The sequence below is a fragment of the Colletotrichum tamarilloi genome (genome assembly GCF_030869305.1).
Source record: "Colletotrichum tamarilloi strain Tom-12 chromosome Unknown Scaffold_11.1, whole genome shotgun sequence".
In the NCBI taxonomy this organism is placed as follows: Eukaryota; Fungi; Ascomycota; class Sordariomycetes; order Glomerellales; family Glomerellaceae; genus Colletotrichum; species Colletotrichum tamarilloi.
Window position 1 is genome coordinate 869,631 of NW_026849394.1, and position 18,056 is coordinate 887,686.

The 18,056-nt window shown below is 53.8% G+C and overlaps 6 protein-coding genes across 6 annotated transcripts; 4 read left to right on the forward strand and 2 right to left on the reverse strand.

The window, feature by feature from the left end:
• Window positions 1–1,874: 1,874 nt before the first annotated feature.
• Window positions 1,875–3,135, forward strand: CTAM01_04749 (mitogen-activated protein kinase; the record flags this gene model as incomplete). Its single annotated transcript, XM_060520779.1, has 4 exons — window positions 1,875–1,987; window positions 2,053–2,248; window positions 2,318–2,699; window positions 2,759–3,135. The coding sequence occupies 4 exons, from the start codon at window positions 1,875–1,877 to the stop codon at window positions 3,133–3,135; spliced, it is 1,068 nt and encodes a 355-aa protein (XP_060384733.1).
• A 1,700-nt stretch (window positions 3,136–4,835) lies between these two features.
• Window positions 4,836–5,944, reverse strand: CTAM01_04750 (uncharacterized protein; the record flags this gene model as incomplete). Its single annotated transcript, XM_060520780.1, has 2 exons — window positions 4,836–5,279; window positions 5,387–5,944. 2 exons carry the CDS (start codon window positions 5,942–5,944, stop codon window positions 4,836–4,838), a joined length of 1,002 nt encoding a protein of 333 aa, XP_060384734.1.
• A 2,262-nt stretch (window positions 5,945–8,206) lies between these two features.
• Window positions 8,207–10,480, reverse strand: CTAM01_04751 (uncharacterized protein; the record flags this gene model as incomplete). Its single annotated transcript, XM_060520781.1, has 1 exon — window positions 8,207–10,480. One exon carries the CDS (start codon window positions 10,478–10,480, stop codon window positions 8,207–8,209), a length of 2,274 nt encoding a protein of 757 aa, XP_060384735.1.
• A 928-nt stretch (window positions 10,481–11,408) lies between these two features.
• On the forward strand, window positions 11,409–11,797 carry CTAM01_04752 (uncharacterized protein; the record flags this gene model as incomplete). The annotated part of the gene is made up of 2 exons (XM_060520782.1): window positions 11,409–11,474; window positions 11,621–11,797. Coding segments are annotated over 2 exons (243 nt in total), but the record flags the coding sequence as incomplete, so codon positions are not given.
• A 3,087-nt stretch (window positions 11,798–14,884) lies between these two features.
• On the forward strand, window positions 14,885–15,094 carry CTAM01_04753 (uncharacterized protein; the record flags this gene model as incomplete). The annotated part of the gene is made up of 1 exon (XM_060520783.1): window positions 14,885–15,094. The coding sequence occupies one exon, from the start codon at window positions 14,885–14,887 to the stop codon at window positions 15,092–15,094; it is 210 nt and encodes a 69-aa protein (XP_060384737.1).
• Window positions 15,095–17,613: 2,519 nt separating this feature from the next.
• Window positions 17,614–17,985, forward strand: CTAM01_04754 (uncharacterized protein; the record flags this gene model as incomplete). The annotated part of the gene is made up of 1 exon (XM_060520784.1): window positions 17,614–17,985. The coding sequence occupies one exon, from the start codon at window positions 17,614–17,616 to the stop codon at window positions 17,983–17,985; it is 372 nt and encodes a 123-aa protein (XP_060384738.1).
• Between the last annotated feature and the right edge of the window lie 71 nt (window positions 17,986–18,056).

Below are 18,056 nucleotides of genomic sequence, written 5' to 3' on the forward strand. Positions count from 1 at the left end.
GTATTTGCATTCCATCCCCCGTCAACCCTCCGGCACCCTGAGATCGTCGTCGCCGTAATCCTCGGCGACCTCATTGCCCGTTTCCTGCCTTTCTTACCCTCTCGCAATTCAACTTTCCCTAGCCGTCCCTCCTTCTGTCTCGTTCGCCTCGCTTCCCCTTCACCCTCACACCCCGAAGATCATACCGGCAGACACATCTATCTAGGTAGGCCAACTCCAAGCGAGAATCACGGAGCCAGATAGAGAGAGAGGCGAAGGACGCACCCAAGTGGCAGCAGCTATATCCCTCGGCCCCGGTCCAGGAGTTCGTGAAGCTCGACCGCGTTGTTCTCTTCCGGGCCCGCCTTCGTCGTGGTGTCTTGTCCCTCGTTTGCGCATCTTAGACGTATCTCGTCTGAAGTCCCGTCGCAGTCGCAGGGGGTGCTCGGTTCATCGCCCGTTCCCCTTACCTTTTGCCTCGTTTCGTTGCGTCGCGACCCGCAACCCGCTTGCCCTCACTTCACCTTCCAAGTCACGCAGGCTCCCTTTTTCCTCTGTGCTTCGCGCTTTGCTATCGCTCATCTTCTGGAAGCTTGTCTGCGCTGCATCTACGCTGTCGCACCAAAGTGTCCCGGAAGATCGATTGCTTTTCGAGAAGCCACAGAGAAGGCAAAGAGAACAGGTTCGGACACCCGCTACGTCTGCCTGTCTGTGGTTGCTCCCTCTATTCTCTGGGTGCTCTGCGTCTGCGCTGATCAACATTGCTTTGTGTCCTGCAAACCTAGCCTGGCTAGTACCTGTGTTCAGTTCCTGGGTCCAGCGCTCCTTTATCCGTACCCGACCAACGACCCAGCTGGTTCCATTCTGGTTCAGGACCCTCCCCTCCCCAGCGCCTCTTCACCTTGCTTAACCTTGTGCATTCCGGGATACCTGCCTGTTTTGTCACTTGACCCGTTGGAGCTCCTTCCAGCTAACACGATTCAGCTAACACCAGTTCTCAGCCTGCAGTTCCCGCCTAAAGCAGTCCTCTCTCGACTCCGGACACTTGCAAGCCATCACACTGCAACCCATCCTCAAACGACAAATTACCTGCCTACCGTACCTTCCTCAAACACATCTTTGCTATCGAGCAAAGACCACACAATACACATACCCGTCAACAACAACCACTTTGGAGTACTAGACGACAGAAAAGAAGAAGAAGAAAAAAGAACGAAAAAAGTGACCGACATCCGAGACGTTGGCAAGAAATCCAAACACGATCCCGGCCTGTGACAAGCGGACCTCACCCAGCACCCAAGGCCCGAGCGGACCCAAGAAACACGGCCCTCGCCCACTTTCGAACCTCCGACGACACTCGTCCCCTTCCACCCTCCCGTCCGCATCTCTCTGTCCCATCCTTCCCCCCTCTCGAGATACTCTACAGCCGATCCGCCTGTTGTCTGTTCATTGACTGGACCGACTTGGTTGCGTGTTCTTTCTTCCAATCCAACCAAAGAACAAAGTACGGCCGGTTTTTGCGACCTCTAGCTTTGTGTGTGTGTCTGCGACGCCCATCTTTTTTTTTCTGGACAGCCGCCGTCGGTCGATCCCACCCTTCCTTTCGACAAGTCACAAACGGCCTGCCCGCCAATAATTATAACCCCCGCAGAACCAAATACCGGAATCCTTTCGCCTCCTTCCTGAACCACCGCGCAAACCAGCAATTGTGGTTCTACAAGACGGCCTTTTTAGGACGACTTAATTCTCCCCCCCCTCCCCCCCCCCCCCCTTTTTTTTCTCCGCCCAAGGTTGCATCTCGTTCGCGAGGACCCGCCTGTGTGGTATTACTCCGTCGGCCAACTGCTCCGGCAACTTCCTCTCCACATCGACACCATCGTCGCACATCGCTCACAATGTCGCGCGCGAATCCCCCCAACGCTTCGGGCTCCCGAAAGATCTCGTTCAACGTCAGCGAGCAGTATGACATTCAGGATGTCGTCGGCGAGGGTGCATACGGAGTTGTCTGGTGCGTTATCTTTCGTCTCAATCACAGTTCGAGAAAGACCGGGTTGCTAATTGATTACTCTATAGCTCGGCGATACACAAGCCTTCCGGCCAGAAGGTCGCCATTAAAAAGATCACACCCTTCGATCACTCCATGTTCTGTCTGAGAACTCTGCGTGAGATGAAGCTTCTTAGATACTTCAACCACGAGAACATCATCTCCATCCTCGACATCCAGAAACCCCGCAGCTATGAGACATTCAACGAGGTTTACCTCATCCAGGTGAGCAAGACGTCCTCGTGTGCCACACCGATGGAAACAGGCCATTTACTGACATGATTTCCTTTGCAGGAGCTCATGGAGACGGACATGCACCGTGTTATTCGAACCCAAGACCTATCCGACGACCACTGCCAATACTTCATCTACCAAACCCTTCGCGCTCTCAAGGCTATGCACTCAGCCAATGTCCTTCACCGTGACTTGAAGCCCTCCAACTTGCTTCTGAACGCCAACTGCGATCTGAAAGTCTGCGACTTTGGTCTGGCGCGTTCCGCTGCATCCCAGGAGGACAATTCGGGTTTCATGACGGAATACGTGGCGACCCGTTGGTACCGTGCTCCCGAGATCATGTTGACGTTCAAGGAGTACACCAAGGCCATTGACGTGTGGTCTGTTGGCTGTATTCTGGCCGAGATGCTGAGCGGCAAGCCTCTGTTCCCGGGCAAGGACTGTAAGTTGGACTATGATCCCGCCCTATCAAAGATGCAAAGCTGATCACGTACATGGTAGACCACCATCAGCTCACTCTGATTTTGGACGTTCTTGGTACCCCGACGATGGAGGACTACTATGGCATCAAGTCCCGCCGTGCGAGAGAGTACATTCGCTCGCTTCCCTTCAAGAAGAAGGTTCCTTTCCGCACCCTGTTCCCCAAGACGTCCGACCTGGCGCTCGACCTCCTCGAGAAGCTCCTCGCTTTCAATCCTGTCAAGCGCATCACCGTAGAGGACGCACTTAAGCACCCTTACCTCGAACCGTACCACGACCCGGATGACGAGCCTACTGCGCCTCCCATTCCCGAGGAGTTCTTCGACTTCGACAAGCACAAGGACAACCTGAGCAAGGAGCAACTGAAGCAGTTGATTTACCAGGAGATCATGCGGTGAGCAATGACACAGGATTTTCAAGCAAGAACAGAAGCAAGCGAGAGAGGAAAACGCGATCCACAGCAGGTGTATGATGTGGTCTAGAGAGACATGATCCTGCGGGACGACGACAATGAGAAAATCACAGCGTGGCTGCTGAGCCTTAGGGTGGGGGAAACGATTATAGACAAACCATACGGGGCGGATAGGAGAGTCAAGGCCGTGCAGCCCGTGGTGATTGGGGGATACAAAGGAACATACATATGTGAGGCGAGTCAGTTTCGACTAGAATCAGTCGAGTGAATGATGGATAGGCAAATACTTTTCTCGTCTAATTTCCTCTTCTTTTCCGTTCCTTACTTGGCCACTTGACTTTCCATGAGCCCGTCCGTGAAGAGATCTCCAGCCGCTCATCGTCGACAGCGTCACTGATACAAGCTTGTAATGAAATGACAACATTGAAACCCCACAGCAAGTTATGCAATTGTTATACCTTTATTTATGTGATAAACGTGAATTGTAGGTAGAAAAGCCCGACCTGTGCTAAGCGTTTCAATGAGCAGAGATGAATAGAGTTGGGTGATACAAATCGTCGTCGGCTCAAGTATTGAGAAGGGGAACACTGGATGATGGACGAGAGTTAGGGATTCTTGGTCAAGGAATTCTCAAGTGACTCGTATACTGGCGAAGTCATTTCCGTATTCCTTTTGTCGATACGTCAGGGAGGGCCCAATTGCTTTCAATGGACGATGTGATGATTGCCATTTTCCGGGTTGTTGTGGGTTTTCATGATCAGCTGGAATGTCGGTGTAGGTGCGTATATAGAAATGTGAAATGGCAATGCGTGGAATCTCGCGACACACACACACACACACACACACACACACACACACACAGAGAGAGAGAGAGAGAGAGAGAGAGAACGAACAACGTATCAAGTTTCAGGAGACTCTATACTTCAGCCAATTGGAGGATTCGATAGATTCTGCTTCAAAGAAAGATGAGCTTCGGGGTCAGAATAATAGCCGAGGTGTTACAATCAATATTCTTCGGGGCGGAACGTGTAAAGAGACATTTGATTCTTTGATTTGATAAAGGGGTATTGTTAAAATTAAAAATGTCTTGAATCCTCGTTTGCCCGTACAATCCAGTCCAGCTCACTCCGTCCAGTCAGCGCTCTCACTATTGTGTCCCTCGAAGCGAGAGTCGACTTGAAGGTGTGTCAAGCCAATATCGATCGCAAGGTTCCCAGACTCTCCAAGGAGCCCCTCCCGAAGGAGAGGAAGGAGCGATAGAACTCACGATTCCGCTCGCGCCCCTAATCGACTCGATCCAGTCCTCAGAAAAAGCAGCTTTTCGCGGCATCAGTGTTGCCATTGGAGTGAGTGCCGCATAAACCTCTGTCGGCCGTTTCTTTTTTGCAAATAACCCGTCGCCTTTACGCCCCGATTGCTCCAACGCCTAGTTCCAATCCCCAGTCCCAGTCGTATATCTGTGCGGTGTATTTGTCTTTTTTGCGTGTGATATATTTCCATATCCTTTTCCCCTTCCACAGAGAAACACGAGAGTCCGCGGTTGCTGAGCGTGCTCCGTGTCTGTGCTGCGTACATGAGCGTACTGTTGTTCCGGCAACCCTCTCGATCGTCACGCCAGGCCTCATCTCCGCCAACTTAAGGTTTCCTTTCTGATTCTAATCTCTGGTAATCACCCGGGTCCATCTTTCAGGCGCCAAGCACCCAAAGCTCCACGCCCAACACGCCAAACTTTTCGCCCTCATCGCTCAGAGGCTCGTTGCCAAAGGTGTGGCTGCGCCCGCTGTGCCCGCGGTCGAGGCTGTCGTCGAGCCACAGGCCGTAGTGACCGTCGCCGGCGCCGACGCTGAGGAAGCCCGTCTCGCAGTTGATGTAGTAGTCGTTGATGCCTGAGTACGGGAACGCCTTGAAGCGGATTGACTCGCTCGGCGCCGGCGACGGTGCGTTGTTGCGATCGCCAAAGGTTGAGCGTGTCGGGCTGGCGACCGTGGTGATGCGCGTCAGGTTCGTCGTATCGGCGGAGGGCGGCGGGGGGAGGGGCGTGAGGGTTGAGGCGCGCCAGAGGAAGCATTCGCCGTTGCCAAAGTACTTGGACGCGGGGTGTGGATATTCGGAGAGGTAGGCGCCGAAAGTCTGGTCGTGGAGGAGCAGAGGATTAGCTTATTGCAATATTGAGGCCTTCGACTACGGTGACATGTCGGGCAAAGAGAAGAGCAGCCAAGAAAGAGGTTTCCACTTACGCCGCCTAGGTCGTCCCTCACGACTAGAACAAAACCGACTCGCCGGCCCTGGAATTCAGCTGCCTTTTGATATAGCGTTGCCAAGCTAGCACCGTCCTGCTCCAAGCTGTATATCAACCTCCAATCCTCCTTGATCCTAAGCCTTTCTGGGAGCATGATCCGGATCTCCTCGGCCACGCCGTGACTCAGGAGCCTGGCACTCTGCGAAGTGTTCTCCTTATAACCGTGCAGAACAATGGGATCGAGAGGCGGTGGACGGAACGGGCTCGCAGTTCGAATGGGTTGGTGACTAGGGAAAAAAACACCATTGATGCCATCCTGGAAGCCCCCTCCACCGCCGCCGGCGGGCTCGGTATGCGCGTGGGAGAGGTGTGAAGGCTCGTGCGGGTGCCCGTTGTGACCGTAGGACTCTGGAAGGTCGGAGGAGAAGCGGCGTATCAGACCGGACCACATTGTTGTGATGACAGAATTCGATAATGACGGTGCTGTAGAGGAAGAGTGGGTTGGCGTGTGGGCGCCGGAGGAGGATGGTGTTTCTGGAGGACTCTGGTAAGCCATCTCTCTTTCTCTCTCTCTCTCTCTCTCTCTGTCTTGATGTCCGGGTCAAGCCAGCATATGATGTCGAGACCGGCAGTGGGTGGTCGGACGTGGTGGGGTGGCTAGGTCCGGTTTTCAAGGGTGGGCGTGGAGAAGATAGCGTGGCATATATGGGAACAGGTCGGTTGCGGTGGCCGGACAAGGGCTTATCATCGAGTAGACGTGCGCTATGTAAGAGTAGTCGAGGCGGCGGGGGAGCAACGGAGGGCAATGTGGGTGCTCGCTCTCTCTGTTCCTCTCTCTCCCTTCCAGCTAAGGGTATGTGCTGAACGAAAACGACAGTGGTTTTATTAAGGGCGGCAGCTTGTAAGCAAAAAAGAAGAAAAAAGGGAGATGGGCTGAATGGCTTGGGCTGTTCGATTTGGTGTCGTGTTGATTAGGCAAGGCGAGTAGAAAGTGGCCGGTAAGGAGGTTGAGTAGGGTAATCCGAGAGTAAGCTAGGTCGTTGGACAACGGGGCTTGTCACCGGTGCAACTTTTAGCTTTCGGCCAACGGTGGTGAGTTCGGATCGGTCCCGCCGCAGAGGTATGGGGTTGGCCCGTAGGTTACACACCGAGGTCTATCTGTAGAAATATGGAAGTATTTGTGGATAGGAATTTCCGTAAGCAGGACGGGACGAGGAGTCGGAGGAAAGTCTCCAGTCTGTTGTTCGTTGCGTGATGGGGTCGTTTATTGGAGTGCTGATGCAACGGGGAGGAGCGAGAGATTCTGTCACTTCGCGATCACTAAGTTAGGCCAGTGCCGCTAGTTCGAGGTTGAATTTCTTATACAGAAGGCGGGCAGTGAATATCTTTTCTTTTCCTGGTATCTTTATTTTTGGGTACCTTGAGCTGTGCCTAGGCTCCCTACCTTACCTTGAGGTGCCCAAGGTAGGTAGACAGCGGTGGACTGACCCTTTGACGTAACGCCCAAGTTACCTCGATGTGGTGTGTACGGGCACGGTGCATTGGCTTGCCCCCGGGGCTTGACGTCGTTGGAAGCTGTCGACGGCTGAGTGGTCGCCGCCAAATGAGGGGTAATTAGGTGTTTGACCTCTCTGGACTACCTAAGGGAGTACGCAACTAATCCTACCCAATGCACAGCGAGGTTGCTTTTACGTCTTGTTCCTTGACTTTGGCTGCTTTCTTGCCATGTGTCAGCACCACCCACAACACCAACCACGCATTAGCTGTGTATTACCTGACCTGGCAGACATTCAGACGGCAAGGTACGTAACTATGACAGATGTCCCGGGACGGGAAGTGCAAGTGGTGTGATTCGACAGGGGTTCGCGACCAACAGCACAGCTGCCGGCGCCACTTCATGCCAGCTGTTCATCACGGGACCGAATTGTTCCTTATCAGTATCCGTAATATTCAGACTACCTAAATAAGATAGGCCCATTACCTAAGGTAAGGCGGTACGTACAAGCCCACTTGCATCCCAAATTCATGCTTCTTTTTCCTGCCGACCACCCCCGGCCGGGCGCCCGAACGGCCGGTCTCGTCTCCGGTTACGTACAAGTCGCAGCCATTCATGTCGTTTTACCCTAGCATTACTTGATGGAATGGGCACAGAGTACACGCAGGCATTGCTGATTCCTTACTGTGACCACATTTCGAAGGATAACGAACAATTCAGGAATCAGTCATGTCACAGCAAATCATGTTGCGGATGGCCGTTTTATACGGACATATTTCAACGGGGTAAGTTTTCACTTTGTAGGATTCATCTAACAAAACCATTACAGTGGAACAGGCTTTGTGCTGCTCCTCCCACGGCCGTCGCAACCCGCTTATAAGAAGCTGGGCAGGGAAGCCGGGAATGAGTATGGGGTGTCTCATGGCCAAGAAGTTTTGACTTTTGCTTCGTGAGAAGGGAAGAGAACAGAAAAAAGGAAAAAAAAAAAAAAGGATGCTCAGGAGACATGAACACGGGTGTTGTGATCTGTCTCCTCCAAAACACCAAATACACCACAGTCGGTCCCCAAATGAAAATAAAAGGGTCCCTTCATTTTTTGGGCGGTATCCTTCATCATACCCTCTCATCTCAATCTCTCTCATATCCATATCAACCATATCACCAGCCGTGGCTGTTCCTCAAAATGCCCCTACCCATATCGCGTGAAATCGTTCCCTTCACATAGTGGTTGACCCAATCCCTCTCAACCCTCCTCATCTCCAACGTTTGTACAAGTAGTGAAAGATGTGTTTGGTAATACATGATAAAGAAATCCCCCTCCCCTTACAACGCCTTGCCAACGCTGTTCTGGCTTCCTCCACTGGGCCTCCTCACGACATTCTTCTTCTGCTCTCCGGCCCGGTACCCTGCAACCGGGCTTTCGGCGCCCTCGTTGCGATAGCTAGGTCCGCTTGAAGGCCCGACATCAGGCCCTGGATCACTCCAGCCGTCCATGCTCACACCACTGCTATACTTTGAGCTGAAGCTGTCCGCGCGCGTGTGAGCGTTGCCGGGTACGCGCGGTGCGCCTCCGCCGACCTGGCTGTAGTTGCTGCTGGCCTGCGTCAACCGGCCACCGCTACCGCTACCGAGACTGCTGCCCAGTAGCTCAGGTCTTTCCAGATCAAACGGATCAGATCGGAACTTGTTCCGCCTCGTTGCGAAGCTCTCCACGCTCTGCATCGAGTCTCGGTACATGGAGTCCAGGCGCGGAGAGTAGGTTGAGCCGCTTGGCGGCCTGGTTGTGGTACCGCCGACAGAGGTTCCTCTTGACCGGCGAACATCAGCGACATACGTTGATGACGGTTTTCTTGCGGCCGCGGGTGCCGAAATGGCATTGGCGTCAGAGAAGGGATTGTTGCCATTGCCATTGCCCGGGTTGGCCACGGCGAGTGGTGCCGGCTTGGCCGAGTTATGAGGTAACGCGTTGATATCAGAAAAGGGGTCGGCGGAAGCGTTGTCGAAGTTCAGTCCCAGGCCACCGAGGAAGTGATCGGCGGAGCCGGCGCTGCCTTGGTTCCGGCTCACTCGCCGCCTCTGAGCTTCCCGTTCAACCTCCCTGTCGTCCATACCCAAAAGCGTCAAGAAGTCGGGTTGTCCTGGCGCGGCCGCTTTCCTCTCGCTCATGTTGCGAGCTGAGGCGAATGGGTCCTTTTCGACATTCCTGTCGCCGCGGAGTCGCCAATTGAATTTCATATCCGCCGTCAACCGTTCCCACCAGTCCTTGACCCGATCCTTTGTGGTAACGACGTCTCGTGGTCCACCATGGTTTGATAGAGATGAGCTGTTTCGGCTGTGCTGGGAGATATTCATAAACTGAGCGCGGTCATTTGTCGAGCCGCTATCCCGGTTGCGTGAGACCAATCCACCGAACTGGCCGCGGAATCTCTGAAAGTTATAGCCAAGCGCGGCCTTGAGCTTGGCTGAGCGCGGTGTTGGGCCCAAAGATCCTCTGTCAATGACATATGACGACTTTTCCCTGAAGCTGGGATCCGTGGACAACGGAGTAAGAAGCGTGCTCCGACGCTTCTTCAGCAACCTCTTCCGCCAGAACCAAAGCAGGAACCCCAGCAAGCCAATTACCGCCACAGCACCAACAACACTCGAAGCAATCACAACAGGGGTTGCCACGCCCCCAGATCTGCTGCTCGAAGCAGGAGCTTGACTGGTCGTAGGAGCATCGTTCCCTGTTCCTGCCTCGCCTGCGGCAGTACCCGGGTTCAGGGGCGGCGAAGGCGCAATAGCCCCAGCGCCTGCTCCTGCGCTGCTCGTGGGTGAGGGTGATGGGCTGATATTGCTGAAAAAAGCGGGGGGCGCTTGAGAAGGAGTTGGTGTTGGGACTGCGTTGGCATCAGTCTGGCTGGTTACTGGAACAGGTGGCAACACGACTGGGGCAGGTATTGAAGAGGAAGAAGAAAAAGATGAGGCCGGGGGGAAGATCTGGGCGGGAGTAGGAGGAGAACTCTGCGCAGGAATAGCGGGAATGTTTTGGAAAGTAGGAATCGTCGCCGGCGGTTCAGCGTCAACGATTGGAGGCTGAGAAGAAGAAGACGTTGATACTGCTGGAACCGGCGGCGGCGGCGGAGGTGGAGGAGGACTCGATACGACTGGAGCAGGCGGCGCTTGTGTCTGCTGTAGAGGCAGTGGATTTGAAGATGGGGTGTTCACTACTGGAGGAGGGGGAGGGGGAGGAGGAGGGGGAGGAGGAGGTAATGAGGAGCTCGTCGTACTCGCTGAACTAGTGGTCAAAACAGCTGGTGGTGGTGGCGGCGGCGGTGGTGTTGTTTGCGGTGGTGGAGGAGGCGGCGGCGGAGGAGCAGGAGCGAGCGTTGCAACTGCTGGAGGCGGAGGCGGTGATGAGCTCACTTGCGGAGGGGGTGTCGATCGCGTCGTCGAGTGTGTTGTCGATGTCGAGTGAGACGTACTCGTCGAGGCACGTTGCTGGTTGTTCGACTTTGACTTATTCCCATTCCTCGGCCTCGCCGTACACCTCTTGCCATTGAAAGTCGTGATGAAAGCCCCATCCGGGAGGTTCGCGTTCCGATTTGGACTCGACATTGCTGCAATATGTTGCGATTCCAGTCGCAAAAAACTGAATGGTTTCGAGAACCGAACAAGGACCCCGAGTCGGGTTTGAAGAAAATAGACTGATACTAGGAGAAGCCTAGCCGGCCATCTAGGTCGATTCGCAAAAGCTCATTAGGAACCGGTTCCTTCTGAAGCATAAACGGCGTGAGAGCCGTGAGAAAGTGAGTTCTTCCGTGGACGAATACACGTGTAAGCAAGGAACACTGCGCGCAGACAATCTCAAGGGTGAGACTGTGTCGTCGAAGATCCAAGTCGTCAATGTCGTCGAAGTAGTCGTTCTCGGTATCGAAGCGAATAAAGAAGGCGCTGAGAATAGAAAAGAAGCAATCACCAAGCTAGTTGGGAGACGAAGAAGATGAAAAGTCGAAAAAGGCGTGAGAAGGGTGTCACGAAGAGAATCGAAGGTGGTGGTGGTAAGGAAGAAGACGAGGAGGGTGATCGGGGTAAAGGGAGTGTAAGAGACTAAAGGAGGGTATGGCAGGGTAAGGTATGGTCGGGCAAGGTTATGGTTAGGTATGGTAGGGAAGACTAAGAGAGGACCAGCCAGGGCCTGGTCGGGAGTGGTTTGGTATGGACCGGTTTGGACTGGTACGGCAGGGTCTGAGTCTTGACTGAGGCTCGCGGGATGTCTCTCCGATCGTGCGGGACAGGGACCACACACACCTCTTTCTGGACCTCTCACAAACAGAGACGGGCACCGGTTTGCAACATGCAAGCAGGCACTTGCGTGTTACATGATATAGCATGGACCACAGGCGTGTGTACTGTGGTATTGAGGACCGAAGTGTATCCCATCAACCGGGGGAGGTGAGCACCGTTGAGTCTTGAGGGAGTAGGGTTATCCGTGGACCGTACAGGCTATCCGTACGGAGTACTTCACAATGAAAAACTCCATACAGAGAGGAGAAGGAGAAGGAGGAGGAAGAAAAAGAGCGGTAGGCGCCGAGCGACAGCGTTACTTCGGGTACGTCTCCTTACTCTAATCGAGGACGACCAAAGTGACAGACCCTAGACCATGACTGGACCAGAGGCAGAACTAGACCAGAACAGACTCCAGACCAGGCCAAACCAAAGTCACCAAACCCAAGTAAGGTACTAAACCCATGACAGGGCGCCGAGGACGGGCATGCAAGTCTGCAGCCGCTCCAGCTGCAAATGCAAAGCATGCCGCAAGCTCGCAAGATCAGGAACTTGAAAGATGGCTTTGCGTCCTTGGCCTTGGCCTTTGGTATCCATCCGTACACTAGTACGATTCCAGACGCAGCCTCCCTCAAGTTGGTTATTTGACTCGACTTGAACCGACTCGTGGAACGGACTCTCTTTCTTTCTCATAACAGGAAGGGAAGCGGCGGCGACGGCAGCGGCAGCGGCAGCAGCAGCAAAGCACGGGCATTGATGGTGTCTGTCGCAGCATGGAAGGATTGATCAATGTTTGATGGATCTCTCCTCTCACAGTCTCACACACACGTCTCTTTCTCGGGCGCATCGCGGGATTGATCCAACGGGCATTGGTGGCCGTGTCTGAGAAGGTTCCTTTGGGAAGAGAGTGACAGGACGTAGTTGCTGCAGCGCTGGGACCCGGGTATTGATGGACGAATCATGATAAGAGTGGAAGCGTAGGCGCATCAAGATGGGAACCGATGCTGCAGGGATGGGGTCTGACCTTGAGAGACAGAGAGACAGAGAGAAACAGATACGTGAACGTTGTCCAATAACGGCTGTGAAGGGTGAAGCAGCGACAGGAATGGGACTGGGAAAGAGGGAGGAGGAGGAGGAAGAGGAAGAGATGGAGTGTCCAGTCCAAAAACGGCGACCCCCCTGTCTGTAACACACCTGAAGCACGAGAACCCGCCTCCAAGCAACCCCAGGCACGTTCCAGACCAGGGGTCCCCAGCCTCACGACGCAGCACACTAGTAATCACTACCGACCTCCAAGTTCCTGTCCAACGACTTTACTGTGTAGAGAGTGCCAGAGCACCAGGGATTCAGGAAAGGTATTCTCTTTTGCGGTGTTCCTGTGTGTAGAGAGTAAGTAGAAGATAGTATGGAAAATGTATGGACAATAAGCTCTCGACTCTACATTCTTCATTGGACTGGTGGTTGGGTTCACCGTCCACCGTTCCTTTGCGGTCTGCGGTCTGCGGCTTGCCTGTGACAGTCTAACGCTAAATACGTTGGTTGGCGGCCCCTCCACACCTCGTTTTCCTTGCTTCACTTGAAATCTCATGCCAGACATGCCAGAACCATTTGTCGACTTGCGCTACAAATGACAAGCTTACCGGTAGTTCTCACCTTGGTTGATGATGGTACGGGGTGGTCACTACCTAGGTAAGTACCTATTGTCAGTACGTACCTATCTACGTACCGGCCGTTACCCCTGCATAAGTCTCGTCTGTGGCGCCGAACCGGCCAACTGCGCGCCTGCCTTGGAAACGCCGCAACTGCAAGACATCTTGGTGGCAGATGCCCTGTGGTGTATGGGGCCTTCCCGTTGCAGTCGCAGCGCACCCGACTGGGAAAGGGAACACTCCACGTCTTGCCGGGGTGGCATTGGCACTTTCCATGCTCTGTCGAATTCCATGATCCATCTGCTGCACACTTCGAATGCCAGCGAGTCCTTCTCGCCATTGTTCGGGTGTAACCCGACGAACCTCCCTTTTTTGTTTATGGACTGTTGCATTTCGAACAAGAGTCGGAACGATACTTCTCCGTCTCCAGCAACACCGAGCTCTTCAACGTCCATGCTCGTCTATCTGGCATCATGCACCAGAAGCGGCAGAACATCACCACCAGACATACACGCAATATATGCGCAATAAACTCGAGATACTTGGGCTATATCTGACGTACCTGCGTATCCAAAGTACCCGTTACTGCGTACGGATGCCTAGGTACACCAAGAACCCACATACGTAAACGAATACACGTGTAGATGAATCATGGGTGGGCAACAGCAACGGGCAAGTCAAACCAGATCAGGTGCGTGCGTCTTCAAACCCCTCCATTTAATTAATCTATCTCGAGTTTATTTCTCCTGCCTGCGGATACCACCAAGAAGTCATCGCGAAACTTCTCTACCCCGGCACGCCGCACAACGCTGCTTCGGAACATTCTTGGCTTTCCCCCTCGCCCACTGCGCGGTTGGCCCCTCATTCCTCATTCTCCGAAAGTTGCCCCCTCGTCAGCGTCAAAAAGCCGTCTGTAAATAGAATCCAGTCTACCCTACTCCGTACGCCCTCTCGACCATGATCTCTCAAACAAATATGCGGCCCGCACTCACCGCTGGCCTGGCCCAGGGCAGTGGCCCGCCCTTCTCGCCTGTTGTGCACATCCGGAGAAGGCCTGCCGTGGCATTCGCGACTCCTGCTCCTTCTCACTGGTTCCCAGGCTCCCAGTTGCAACTCGCTCCCTTTTCGGCTGCATGAGACACCATCCAACGCTCCTGTGCCCACCAGCCCGCAGGAAACAAGAAACACCATGCACGACGCATCGCCTCATTGAGTCGCTTCAAGAGAAGCGGAGTCGTAATCATTGTCGTCGTCGTCGTCGTCTAGATACGCTTCGACCGAACTGCGGACATATTACCACACCTCTACCACTCCCATCCTCATGTCGTGGTTGGCCGTCTCTTGCAAAGGCCCTTTCAACCAAACTCCAAATTCCGTCCCTCCTTCGGCCAAACCCCGACTTTGATCGATTCACCTCATATTGCGAGCATGGATGTCACAGGCAGACAGAGGTCTGAAGGGACTCTCTGCTCGGTCTTTTGTGCACTTGGACTATCAGAGCACGACTGAACCCTCTCAGACTCAGGACCCTTTGCCATCTACAATTTCTACTCCTCATCATCATGTCCGCCAAGACCGCACCATTGCTCAGTCTTGACTGGCTTCTCAAGGTCTATGGTCACAGGTGAATTAAGTCTGTCATGTCCACATGTTGCAAGCAAGCCCCCTGGTCCCCATGACCTCGTGGCATAACCACCCAAAGTGGACGCTTGAGATGGCAGCCCCGCAGGCTCTTCCCAGACTGGTCTACGAAAGCGAAGACCACCCCGCAAGCCGTTTCCAAGAGACTCTTTTCACTCTTTTCATGGTCTTGGCCCGTCTTGCCCGCAATTGCACCCGGCTACGGCCTGCCCACTGGGGAGGCATGCTGCACGGGGGTAGTCACTAGCGACCGAGACGTCAAACACCCCAGGGGCTAGTCGGTCGATCATTGAATTGACACGGGTATCCCCTGGGAAAACATGGCAAAGTGTCTGACTGTGACCCGTGTTACTGTGTAGTGTACAGATATTTTGCGCGCCGTTTTGCCCCAACTTTCCAAGCAGCAGCCGGGAAACGGATAAAGTTGTTCCCTCTATGTACTGCCATGTACAAGGTGTCGTCGAGTTGGCGACGTCTCGGATATCGACATGAGAGAATGTGCACAACCTTTTCCAAACGTGCTCACCAGCACAGGCTGCACAGCACAGCCCAAATACCTCACGGCCGCTTTCGCGCACACCGAGTATATAGTGCCGATTTTGCCACTCGACGTCGCAAGGCTCAGATTCTTGGGTGTGTTGCGCCCGTTCTGTGAGGAATTCTTTTTACGTTTGACAGTTATCCCAAGATCTTGAATCCATAAAAGTGGTCGATCATGTTCGGGCTGTCAATCCTCCTGACATGGTCAATGCAAACTTTGTAAAGTTAATGAGGAGGGTGATCTTCACTTCCGATGATGCGTATCAGCGGAGGAGGAACAGGGCATAGGGCTTAATAGAGTGGCACCAAGCTTAAAGAGAAGATCAAGACTTATGGGCTGACTCCAAGAGAGAGAAGACGACCCCGGCCGGCTCAAACACAGGCCGAGCTTCCTCACCCTCCGTGCTGGCCCCCCTACCCTAACACCCCATATGACGAGACATTACTCCGTAACCATTACCCAATATTGGAGGCGCTTTTTTGCAGTGCAATCCATAACGTGTTTGTTGTGTTTTGCCTCCTGTGCTAGATCCCCGGATCATCAAACAAATGATGAACAACCATAAAACCGAGAAAGGAGTGAAACTCGACGACCACAAACATTTTCTTGCAGGGGCGACGTCAAAACCCCGTCAGTAGTTCACATTGCAGGTGTGTCGTCTGTAGCGAAGGTTGGAAGTTGCGACTCCATATCTCAAGGGCCCGGACACCAGAGACTCGGGGCGACGTCTTGGACAGAGATAGACACGTCGTCGGATTCTCACGAGAACTGCTTACTTCGTGGTGTCTTGAAAGCGATTGGTTCCCACGGATGGTGGGACTAGTTCGACATATGTTCGACACTACTGTCGTAGAAAAAGGTCAGATGGATTTCTTACATGACGGGCTGGCCGACAGCAGCAGTCAAGAAGTCCCTGTGCTAGTTCAACTAACTATACGGGGAAAAGACAGGACGAACGAACGAGTGACAACGTGAAAAGTCAATCAATCCTCGAGGACGGGTTCACCAGTCTCGGGCTTTGGAGGGGAAGGGAGAAAGGGGCTGTGCAGATTTGCACTGGTTTTTCTGCTTCCTCCCACACCCCCTTGGCTGCAGTAGGCCGAAACGAAGTATGCGTACGTATGCAGACATTGACAGTGACGGTGGCAGTGCTCTCGTGTTCGTGTGTGAGTCTCGCTGAACCTTTAAACCCCATTATCTCCATTGCCCAGGTTCTCATGGTATTGTTGGGACATTGGCCGGAGATCGCAGTAGGTTGCTAGTGTCACTGATATGATGTGCAGGTAAATGGCTCGAGAGTAAGCTTAATGTTGGGTATTAACTTCCAACCCAATGAGCCGTTTAGGCATAATGAAGGGACCCAGATAGAAAGAATAAAGGAGCAATAGCATGAGGTGTTGAATTGATGGTCCCCATCTATCCATATGCCCCCCCCCCCCCCCTTCCCCCCTTCACTGGGTTTGCCCAGATCGCAGGTCCAGTGTGTGTCCCTGGGCGCGCGGGAAATCTTTGAAACCAAATGAATGAAAGAAGCCTGAAGGTGCATTTAGCATAAGAAAGGCGGGGGGAGTGGGAGGAGGAGGGGAGGACAGAGGGGAAAAGGGCTTCTCGGCGCGAGTTCTGTCTTGGGGTTGATGGTGTCTCACGTCGCGGCGCTCCGCTCTGCACGCTAGAGCAGCCCCCGAAACACGGGAGCCCGCACCGGACGGTCGGGACAGGAAGACACCACAGCTTCGGGGCATTTTGTAGCCTATGTTGACTGAGATGTTCCCGACTGATGGATGATGATCTGGTTGAGGCTACACCACCATCCTCCCTTTACGGCCACAGTCTAACGAAGTCCGCGCAAAAGTGGCCGCCCGGCAACACCCTTACAGGAAGGGAAGAGGCAGACGTCGTTCTCTGTTCAGTATGCATAACAGAGGAACGGTAGGTACACTTTCACTCCATGCCCGGACTTCTACAAATGTTCATGGCATCTACACAGCATACGTACGGCATGCCCTCACGCCAAGACAAAACAAATTGATAAGGCGGCTAGCGTGTAGCGGAATGCATGACGTCGGGATCTGTCTTGTCCTTGTTCGGATAATGGCATCAAGCCGGGTCCACCATGCGGCGGAGCGGCCGGGCTCCAGGTCCCGGAGCGTTGAATACCGTCCCGTCGGTGGGGGCCCCACGCACTAGGTTGTCCCGCCATGTTTCTCCGATTCCGCTGGTGACTAAGCAGGATTTCGGTAATGGCAGCCCCCCGCCGCCCACTGCCTCCCCACCGTTGTCGATGAGCTCCTCGCGGAAACATGGACCGGAATGCCGCCATGAAAAGAATCGGGCCCAACCGGCCAAGATGGAGAGAATGACTGTGGCCTCAGCTTTGGGTTGCCCGGCGCTGTTGGAACTTGAAGGCTATCTCCCACACTCGGCTCTTGTGCATCTGCATTCCTAACTTCTCAATGGAGCTCAAACCCGAAGAAGAAGGCCCTTAGACAGGGCCCCTCAATCACAATCCCCTCTCGCGCCATTGTTGCCTTCCAATCGCCTCGCACGACATCAAATCACAGCCTTTGGTTGATCTGTATACGTAGTAATTAGGTCCCAGGGTCGAAGAACAAGACCAAACCAACACAGACGAAATGCGCCAATTGACCTATGGGATAAGGCGCAGACCCCAGGAGATGGAGCCCGCAGAGCTGCAGTCCTGCAGAAACACTGCATTTGGTTGCACTTATACGTTGTGGGTTGTGGGGTCGTGTGTTCTCCGTTGTGGTTCCAACAAGCAAGAAGCAGGCTCCAGCAAATGGTACGAATTTGCCGCTAAAGGCAAAGTGCGGTGGGCGAAAGAAAGAGGAGGTATCCAGCATCTGGGCAGACGCCGTTTGAAGCGAGAGCTTGGCGGACCATTGAATGCAAAGTTGTCCGTTGTTGGAGTGTGTTTCCCATTCAATGCGGATCTGTCTGGCGGTGCTCTCACAGTACAGTTCCGTCGCCAGGGGTCTCGTGCTTGAGGTGCCCCATTGACTTAAGACTGACCAGGCAGGTAACGGGGGCCTGTGTGAATGCTCTACCAACTGCGTTT